Source organism: Tinamus guttatus, unplaced genomic scaffold (assembly GCF_059628265.1).
Source record: "Tinamus guttatus ecotype Peru unplaced genomic scaffold, ASM5962826v1 Tinamus_guttatus_pri_ptg000007l, whole genome shotgun sequence".
NCBI lineage: Eukaryota > Metazoa > Chordata > Aves > Tinamiformes > Tinamidae > Tinamus > Tinamus guttatus.
In genome coordinates this window covers 1,718,355-1,728,704 of record NW_028288541.1, presented here as the reverse complement: position 1 = coordinate 1,728,704, position 10,350 = coordinate 1,718,355, and the positions used below count along the sequence as shown (strand labels likewise).

At 48.0% G+C, this 10,350-nt stretch overlaps 1 protein-coding gene across 1 annotated transcript; it reads right to left on the bottom strand.

The window, feature by feature from the left end:
* Nucleotides 1-778: 778 nt before the first annotated feature.
* On the bottom strand, nucleotides 779-8,527 carry GFRA3 (GDNF family receptor alpha 3). The gene is made up of 8 exons (XM_088521316.1): nucleotides 8,457-8,527; nucleotides 4,956-5,231; nucleotides 4,215-4,307; nucleotides 3,584-3,929; nucleotides 3,380-3,489; nucleotides 2,383-2,517; nucleotides 1,280-1,410; nucleotides 779-971 (listed from the first exon to the last, which is right to left on the bottom strand). Exons 1-8 carry the CDS (start codon nucleotides 8,497-8,499, stop codon nucleotides 837-839), a joined length of 1,269 nt encoding a protein of 422 aa, XP_088377442.1. The 5' UTR covers nucleotides 8,500-8,527; the 3' UTR covers nucleotides 779-836.
* Between the last annotated feature and the right edge of the window lie 1,823 nt (nucleotides 8,528-10,350).

Below are 10,350 nucleotides of genomic sequence, written 5' to 3'. Positions count from 1 at the left end.
GGCAGTTCCAGCTCCCAGAGGTCTGAATGTCCCAGGGGGATGTGGTGCACATAGCTTCAGTGAGCCTACATATTTTCTCAAAACGTTGCTAAAAAGACACACTCTTACACCAGACAAAAGGTCAGGGTTATCTGGATAAGGCTGATTTCACTGCGTTTGAGTATGGAAAGCCATCCTAACCTATAAAAGCCATGCCTCTTAGTACCACTGCAAGGGCAAAACAGACATCAAAAATTTAACCTGGAGCACAGTGTCTTTGATCTGGGATGGTATTTTTCATATGCCTAAAAAAAATGGATTTGAAAATTTTGAAAAGGGAACTGAATGTAATACAGAACTGGTGTTCAACAGCAACTTTGGCTATGTTTACCTAGATACAGATACAGCCCATCCTGGAACGTGAGGACTTTCAGTTTTTTTAGGCAAAGTTTTTTGCTGTGCTCCCTGCCCAAGGAAGAACTCCAGAAGTTTGGGCAGTAGGACACTGTCATTTTTTTCCCTGCAGTCAGAAAGCACACTCCGTATAAGTTCTGGAAAAAAAAATCAGCCTTTTTTTTTTTTTTTTTTTTTAATATTGCCTTGGAAATTAGTCTGACTGATTGTTCCTCAACATGCTAACACGGCAGAAGTGCCAGTGGCAGCAGATCTGCAGCTACATCACGGGGAAAGTAAGGCATAGGCCAGGAGGAAGTTTTTAGTGACTGCAGGTCTGGGTTAAAGCTGTTCTATGCCTCTTTTTGGAAGCTGTCTGTTTGCCAAGAGTCAATTAACAAGGAGGTGCCTGGACAAGGGGCAAGATTAATAACATGGGGGCAAGAAATGCAGTTTGTGTCAAGTCAAGGTGGGCTGAGCAGCAGGGCCAGGAACAAAGCCAGAGATGGCCAGGAAATAGCAGCTCCAGAATATACAGAGGAAGCCAGAGGCATACTGCTGTGTTCAGAGATATCTCGTTGTGTCTTCACTTCAGCCACCTAGGAAATGTAAAGGAAGAATTAAGCCCAGTTAGACCTACTCATGCTCAATCCTCTGGCTCCAAAGCCTCCAGTCTGAGCACTGGCTGGAGACCACAGGAAGCTTCTGGGGCCAGGCAGTGTGGCCTCCTGTTTTTGTTTGCCTGTGGAAAGAATAGTTTGAGTTGAGGTGGCCCAAGGTTCTACACACTCATGCTCCCTCCCTTTGATGTCCAAAGTGGCATGTTTCCAGATGCTGGTTTTTCTGCAAATATTCTCTCTAGGCACCTTTACTCAGTGTTTTGTGCAGGCAACAAAGCAGTGCATACCTGGGACATTTCTGAAGCAAGAGATGTACTGGCGCTGTCACCTTGGAAGCTTAGGGATGATGAATAAAACAGTTCTTCCTGTCTTTCCAGAGCTGCCTGCTTCAGGTGCATTTGAGACCAAATTGCATTTTCTGCAAACAAAAGTAAAGCAAGAGTCTTGCATGTTTTTCTTGCACACACCTTGGAGATTAGCACACACAAGTGTGGGTAACTGTATCAGGAAATGTGCTCAGTCTGTATGTGGCTGCCTTTTGATACACAGAATGCATATTCTTTGCTCAGTGAGTGGCCTGTTACTGTGTGGGTTTATCTGAGACCTGCAGGAGACTGCAAATCAGATTGGCCCTATACTTGAGGACAATGGGGTCCCTTTGGAACTTTGCCAGCCATTTCTTAAGCAGCAGATATGTAATATCTCAGGTTTGCTGTTTATGCTCTAGGCATATCTGTGGTGCTGGGTGTAAGGCTTTTCTATATAGCAATAAAAATATTTAAATATTAATTATTTACCTAATGATTATAGTTTCTTTATTTGATGTCCTTTGGAAGCTTTTATGAACATAAAATATTTAAAACTTATTTAAGTATTTTGCTAAAATGCCAGGGAGATAAAAGAAATGCAGAGTTAGGTTTGCACAGTTGTATGTAACAAGATTTGGGATCTACTGCTATAATGCTGAATCTAAACACAGGGGCTGTGTCAGGAGTTACAGGTCTTGTCCTAGTAAGTGAGGGTCAAAGACAAGTATGAGAAAGGAGGAAAAAAAAAAAAGGCCTCTCATAATCTTGCTGCATTGATGTTGCTGCTCAGCAACCTATAGAGATCTGAACCTCTCTACTGACGTTGATTTATGTATTTATCGCAACACCTTCATTTGAGTGTTGTGTGGAAATAGCTTCAGGGACAAATGCTTGAGATGAACAGACATTTTGGTAAAAGATACAGAAATGCTTCTGAGCGCGAATCAAGGCTGGTTGCACAGGCTGGGCAGGACAGCATGGAAACAGTTAAGAGGAAGAGAAAAGTACATTTAGAAGTACAATGAACTTCTCTGGATATGAACTTCTCTGTGCTGAGCTGTTAGTTGCTCTGTGACACTCACCAAGGCATTTGTTACTTTCAAACATGCTGAGTATCTGGTCACACTTCTCCTTCTGGTTGCCGCTGCTCTCACACGTGCACCACAGGGAGACCTCCACACTGAAGTTACTGACATAGTTGGGTGTCATAGGTGTGCCTGTCCCAAACCCCCAGAAAGTGGAATCAGGTTTTACTTTAACCAAATGAAAGAAGTATGATTAGTCTGGTTATCTGGTTATTATTACACCAATTACATATATTATATATATAAAAAAGCCTTTTGCCAGAGAAATGCTGCACAGCTGTACTGTGCCATTTAGCCAGAGTTCATTTATCATGGAAAGGCAAAGACACTTGGAAAACCAAACTGTATCATCTAGATGCTGAGCTGTTCCCACTCTCTACAACTCACCTTTTAACAAGATGCATGTGGTACAGACCCCCAGGAAGCCACTCACAAGGGGTATTAGCAGACTGACAGTGAATGTCTGGACCAAGACAACCTTCCTTCTAACAGCTGGCAGTTATCTGCATTCACGTTGTTCTCGCTGGCTCTGAGAAGCTAGTATATACAACTTCTACAACCCAGAGGAGTCTAAACACTCAACAGTGAGGCAATGTCAGGTTTAACAAGGATCCTACTGGATTCTGCTGTGATGGCAAAGCTTTGCAGTGTAGCTTCTGCTGCAAGTATGGTTTGTTCATACAGCAAAGAGGGACTGGGTGTCAAACATTTATAGCAGTTTGCACCAGCTGCTGCATACAGGAGGGCAAGAATCCTGGGCAGGTGCTGTTGCTCTGATAGCAGAGGATAGGACTAAGGAGTCCCATGAAGGAGTCGTGGGCTGCATTTACATCACAAACAAGAAGGAGCACTAGCATCAGGCTGGGGCACATTCGTTGGCACACTGAGCGTTATGACCTGCAGCAGAGCAAGACAGTCTCCCACAACATGAGTGTGCCTGCAAGCTTACTACCTGTAAGCATCCAACCTGTATTTTCCTGCGGGTATCACTTACCAATCATGCCCATGTAGGCCTGCAGGCATGCAGCATGGTTGTGCTGAGAGCAGCCATCCGGGGACATGTCCGTAGGTTGGCAGTTTTGCTGGAAATCAGCCAGTCGGGATCTGTAGGAAGGAAAACAAGACCATCAGTGTCTATTCTTAGTGTCTCTCCATCTGTTCTCTTGTTTTGGCTAACGTCTTATGCTGCCAAACCTACTTGCAGATGTGGTCTTCCAAACAGGAGTCCAAAAGCCAGAGGCAGTTGGGTTTGGTGTTATATTGGAAGGAACAGTCAGGTACAATAGTTTTCCGGCGTCGTTCCCCACAGAGTTCATCTTGACATGGGCAGAATAGGATCCTTTTGGTGAAATCCTCAGGGACTTTCTCAAAGAAATTTCTTAGCGCTCTGTGGCATTTGCGATGATCGCACATGTCCTCACTTCCTGCTCCTTTAGTGCAGATAGAAGCATAGTCTGTGCGCAGACGAACACATTTTTTGCTCAGATTACAAACGTGAGTTGCTTTCAGGCATGGATTTGTTGTATCTCCTGCTAACTGTGAGCCTACAAAGACAAAAGAAATCCCACAGCAATTAACCATTTTCATTGATGATGTTAGGGTGTTTCTTTCAGAGAATGCATCACTGTAAGTTACTCCCTGTTTCATGGAGTCTGGGACTGTGCAGTATTTACACTTGGTAGGGGCCATATGTAGGCAAGTACCCAAAGAAAGCAGGCTTCTGATTAAAGGTGTCATTACCCAAACCATTATTCTCCCTTAATAAATTTCAACCCCTGAGAAGTTAATAAAGGGCAGCATTATATCATGTAGCCTCTTACAATCCCTACCTGATACCAGAGCTGCCAGTTTATTGTAATCTGTCTTCCAGTGTTCTTCATTTGCTGGACTCTCATATGGGGAGGTCTCCAGATTGAAATAACCTACGCAAGACACAAAATGCTTTATGCAGTGGGATAAATGCTCTGTGATTAGCATATGCTTTGGACTGACTTTGTTATTTGTGTTTGACTGTTTCCTTGGGCTGGAGCTCAGGAAGGCTCTGCCTTGCTCAGAGCTGACCGCCAAACACGGTTCTGTTGGAGGGATGAAGTGCTATTGCGCAGCAGGAGCATCGCATGTTGCGACTGGATTTCCTCCAGCTGCAGTTGGCTTGTGTGGTCTGGCTCAGCACGGGTGAGCGTTAGCCATGTGTGTGCTCCCACTGGTGGAAGCATCCCGGCGAAGCTGGAGAAATGCAGCAGCCTTAGGGTGCCATTACATGGTGTGTTATCGACACATGTCCGTTTCCAGGGATGGAAAGAAGAGACTCAGGTGATTTTCACAGGAATCTGCCCTCAGCACTCAATTTAAGTCTCTTAAAGTAACTATCTTTGTTTAGTAGGATTCCTAGTATATTTGAAGGGTCAGTCCCAGACTGGATCAGTTCTCTATGCTTATCGAACAGAGCAACAACTCTTTACTAGGAAATGTGGTTCCTAAGTGATACCTGCAGTGTTGGGAAGTGGCCTCTGACAGCTGTTTTCAGGTGGGCAGGCCTACTAACACCTGTAAATTTACAATCATCTCACCATCTGTCATGCTGGAGTGAACGGTCCAGAAAATGCGCAAGCAGTGCTCCTGTCTCCTCATGCGCCGGTGACACTTGCAGTGCAGTAAAGAACTGTTTCCAAGGACCAGCTCTGCATGCAGACATCTATCCCTGCTTTGGTGATCCAGTGGAAGGAAGCGAGTCCTAGCAAGGACACAGCTTTCCAGGATCCTGTAGGTGCCATTGCAGGTGGAGTCCAAGAGGCACAGCTGCTCCGCTGCTATGCAGTCACTCCTTGGCAGGGCCAGGAGGTCTCCTGGGCAAACAGGGAAAGGGAGGGGGTGTTAGGAGTTCCCCTGTGGTGAATGGATGCACGCAAGTACCTTGTCCTTGTTGCTGTTGGGATCCTTTTTTCAGCAGACCCCTCAAAAAAGGCAGAGCCATTGGGGTCCTTGTACAGGGTACTAGGGAACAAACACTCTAATCCTTCAGAAACAAAGGGGTGAGTACTAATGCAGGAAATGGGGGAGAAATGACCAAAGGATAAAAATATGTAATATTATCTGTAGCTTTCAACCTGGGCAGGGTCAGGAGTGCTCAGTATTTGCCCTGAGCATTAAATCCCTAGGGGAACCTCAGTGTTGTTGAGAGCTGGGTCTGATACAGCTTCAGAGAAAGCAGCAAGCACCAATATCATACACTGAGTGCTGCGAGCTGGGGCCACTGCCCCTGCCAAGAGGTGTCCTGAGGAGGGGTGGAACAATAACTTGGAAACTTAGGAATAACCACATGTATTAGCTCCATAGTAGAAGAAGCCCTTAGTGTTAGATGCAAGTACCTTCATATCAAAGAAGTGCCAATACGTGAACAATCTACAATATGTAGAACCCAGTCCCAAAAATACCTGCCAGCAGTGCCGAGATGCGTGCTTGGTTTGCATGCCTTCATCTCGTGGTCCCTTCTGAACTCTGTGCGTCCATTTGTATTTTGTAGCATGCACACATATTCATATATACATACACACACACACACATATATATGCACACACTCATTTCTCCCTCTTTTTTTAGAATAGAAAATCTATAATGTAATTCTTCTCTATGGTATTAAATAATCCCAAAATAACAACATAATCTTTAAAAGTTGTCTCCTTTTCTGTTTTTTGGTGGTGGTGGTGGTGGCTGGTTGGTTTTCTGTTTGTTTTTTTTTGTTACATGGACTCTGCTCTCTCCTAATAATAATATATGAGGGACGGGGAGAAGAGGGCTCTGATATGATCTGGTCTCTGGCAAAAGTCAACAGTAGGTGAATTAACTGTATATTCTTTCTTCATTTGTGTAGCATATCAATCTGTGGTTACAGTATGAGTACAATGATTGCTAATAGAATTTATATACACGCTAGGACACTTCCCTTTAGGATAACATTGCTTAGCTGCTTTTAGGAAATGACTGCACTGAGCCTAACATCTACTTTGGATGTTCTCTGGGTATTTGTTCTTGCCTATCTTTCCCTTGTTCAGCAGGTGCAGTACTACTTTTTCAATCTGCTTACTCTAGAGGTTAGAAAAAAAATCTTGGTGTAATTCATATTATCTGATATACTGTCTTCACTAGCTAGTTTGTTTTCTCACTTTCTTCTCTGTTACTGACTTCAGTAGTTTATTTGCTGTAAGCAGGGGCCCATGCAATTCCATGCTAGTCTTCTACTTTTCCTACAGTCCAGTAATGTTATCTAGGTGTCTTCCTCCCACTTGTACATGTTTCTTGGCTTTTAGAACAACCGATTGTACTTTGTGTTGATCTGGCTGTGATGTAGAGACTGTATGACTTTGTAAGTGCTCTGGAAAAAAATGTATCTCTCACCACAAATGTTTTATACGCAGCAGCTCGGGTTTTGGTTAGTCATTACTCCTAGGTACTACCTTAATAACCATGCGATTACATCCTGTAAGGTTGCAAGCAATGTAATTCCCAACAGTAATGGGTCCATTATTTCCAGTAGGTTGGAATTCTAAGCTGAGCAAATGAATATACCCCAGCAGACAAGACGGATGTACCATCTCTAGCACCGTCCCATCTCCAGCTGTGACCTACAGCAGCTCTGTAGTAAGTTTATAAAAGAACAGGACATATTTCCAAGCCTTAAGAATTCTGCTTAACAAGTACTTGAGCTTGAAGTGACATTTTAGAAACCTTAAAGTGATATGGTAATTGCCAGACTAGATCAGATCTAGGTGTTAGTGGATAGACTGTATTTTTACCACAGGCCTCTTAACAGTTCCTTTGGGTAAAGCTATAGAAAACCTTAAAGCAGAAAAATTGAGAACAATTATCCTCTAGGAACTTCATCTTTAAATACTTATGCATTGTCTTAAATCCTAATACATAACACTTTATTTCATTATTAAAAGTATTTACTTAGTATTTATAGCTCCACATAATCACATAAAAGAATTAACATACTACAGTCTAGGCTGCAGAAAGTATTCAAGTGTGTATAGGAGACCTTCTGTAATTAAAATATAGGGGGGAAAAAAGCTAATAATATATGCACTATCCATTATTATTTATACCTTGGGACAAAGGGATAGCTAACATAATATATTTTTATTTTTCATTTCACCTCTTGTCATATATTTATTGCAAAAGGGACAAGTGCAGAGGGGAAACGTTTCCTTTATTAAATACAGATTAACTAAGAAGCATTAGTATTTGGAAATAAGAACTTGGGGAAATCTATGGTGATCACACAGTGGTAAGTGCTACTGAGATCTCAGTGCAATAGTCCATTTTGCAGTCTGTAGCAGCAGCAACTGCAGCTTTGAGGGTCTAGGGGCACTTCAGAGCAGTTTCCTAACTTAGGTAGTTCTGGTCAGCGAGCTAGACAGACCCCATGAAAGACGAAAAGCAGAGTTGTTTCTGACCTCAGCTCTTGGTACTTAGCAATAGTAGCTGCCAGGGCAGGACAAATGGCTTAAATGCAGAGCTGCCTCTTTGTAGGAGCCCCTTAAATTGGTCTTTGCAGAACTACTAGCCTGAAACATTGCAGAAGCCCAAGGTCTGCATGGAGGAGGGTAGTGGAACACCAGCTCCCAGCAAAGTAATCAGTGAGAGCGGTAGGGTAGGGATGTGCTGAGAAAAGTCTAGTGTCTCCTCCAAGAGTTAGAAGAGTTCTTGGCCAGAGAGAGGCATTTTCTTCTCCCTGGGCATCACTTCACTTTGGTCACATCCACATTTGCAGCTCATGTTTCGAGTCAGGGAGGCAGCGTGGATTCCCTGTTCAGAAAAGCACCTCCCCGCACTGCTACCCGCACCCCGGGGCCGCGGAGTGGCCATGGCCAGAGCCGCGGAACAGCGTTTCCCACCTGGGACACGCTGCCAGCTCGGAGCAGCCATGGGGAGCCCCGACCCCGCAGAAACCGCCAGCTCAGCGCGGCCACCGGGACCGCCGAGCAGGGTGCCGCCGGCTTGGCCCCGACGGGAGCGCCCGACCCCGATGCCCATCCCGGCCCGGCCTTGCCCGCGCCCCGCGGCGTTACCGGCTCGGGAGAGGAGCAGCCCCAGGAGCAGGACGGGCCCCATGCTGCAGCTCGGCGCCGCCGTCGCTCACTCCGCGCCCTGCGGCCGCAGCTCACATGCTGCGCGCAGCCCGCCGCCGTCTGAGCGCCCGCCGCCTCGGCTGCGCGCCGCTCGGCACAGCGTGCCCGGCTCCGCTCCGCTCGGTTCGGCGCGGTTCGGCTCAGCACAGCGTGCCCGGCTCCGCTCCGCTCCGCTCGGTTCGGCTCAGCACAGCGTGCCCGGTTCCGCTCGGTTCGGCTCAGCACGGTGTGCCCGGCTCCGCTCCGCTCTGCTCGGTTCGGCGCGTTTCCGCTCAGCACAGCGTGCCCGTGCCCGGCTCGGCTTCGCTCCGCTCGGTTCGGCGCGGTCCGGCTCAGCACAGCGTGCCCGGCTCCGCTTCGCTCGGTTCGGCTCAGCACAGTGTGCCCGGCTCGGCTCGGCTCCGCTCTGCTCGGTTCGGCGCGGTTCGGCTCAGCACAGCGTGCCCAGCTTCGCTCGGTTCGGCTCAGCACAGCGTGCCCGTGCCCGGCTCCGCTCCGCTCGGTTCGGCGCGGTTCGGCTCAGCACAGCGTGCCCAGCTCCGCTCGGTTTGTCTCAGCACAGTGTGCCCGGCTCGGCTCCGCTCCGCTCGGTTCGGCGCGGTCCGGCTCAGCACAGCGTGCCCAGCTCCGCTCGGTTCGGCTCAGCACAGCGTGCCCGGCGCGGCCCCGCCCGCCCCGTCGGGTGCTGTCGCCGGGCACCGCCCCGCGGCCGCCCCCTCCCCCGGCGCGGGAGCTCCGTCCCGCGGGCGCGCGGGGCCGCGGCGGGGCGGGGAGCGGAGAGAGCGGCCGGGGCGCGGGGGTGGCGGGGTCGGGCCCGGCGGGATCAGCCCGCGGGGGCTGCGAGGCGCCTCCCGGCGGGGCCCCAGGGCCGTGGGGCGCGGGGAGGGGGCCGCGGAGGTGCTTCCCTCCGCGGAGGTGCCGGGGGTAGCGCGGGGGCAGCACAAGGCCTGTGAACCAGGGGCTGCCTCCTGGGGAACCCCCGTGTGCTCCCTGCTCTGGGGAGGGTGGCCGTGAGCTTCTGGCTCCGACCCGCCGACTGCAGCCTGAAGGGCTTCATTTCGGGATCTGGCCTGCTCCAGCTGTACCGTGCTGCGCTGCCTTTCAGTATTGCACTGAGGACGGTGTAGCTGAGAGTCTGGTGTTTAGGTGGCTGTGCTCCTTGTGGGACAGAGCCTTTTATTAGTCAGCAAGAAATAAGCTAAGGCAGAAAAAATAACCCTCTAATGCACGTGCATCAAACATATACACAAAAATACACTGTGTAGTGTATACACTATTAGTGTATACCAGAATATACTAACAGATCCAACCTTCTGTGAATATGTTGTTTGCACAAGTAGAGACCTACTCTTTGTGCCCCAAAAGCACAACAGAAAGGGTGATAATTATGCAAGCAAATTAAGTATTCATAATCGAACTCAGTGCTGCCGTCTTCATGGATTTTGAAACGGAGGAGTCCTTATTGCTGCGAGCTGATGTGAGAGAGTATTTCTGGATGTGAGCAAGTTGTCTGCAGCCACCGAGGGCTCTTACTCCTCCCCAGAGAGGAGAGAAAAGCATCTCACTGTGCCTCAAAGTCTAATCAGTGAAAGAAGCTTAATGAACATGGTGGGTGGAACTGAGCCCTTTTGTAGTAAAGTGCTTGCTAAGATACCCTCCAGGGGAGGGAAGAGAGCAAAGTTAAGACTGCAGAGAAGCTGAGGGTGAAAGGGCTGACAGAAGACAAAAGACAAGGGCAAAAAGGGGAGGTGGGCTGGTCCTGTGAATCCTCAGCGCTTTCGTGAGAAATAGGAAGAAAAAACATGCGGAGCTGGAAGTCAAAATTACAGTTTTT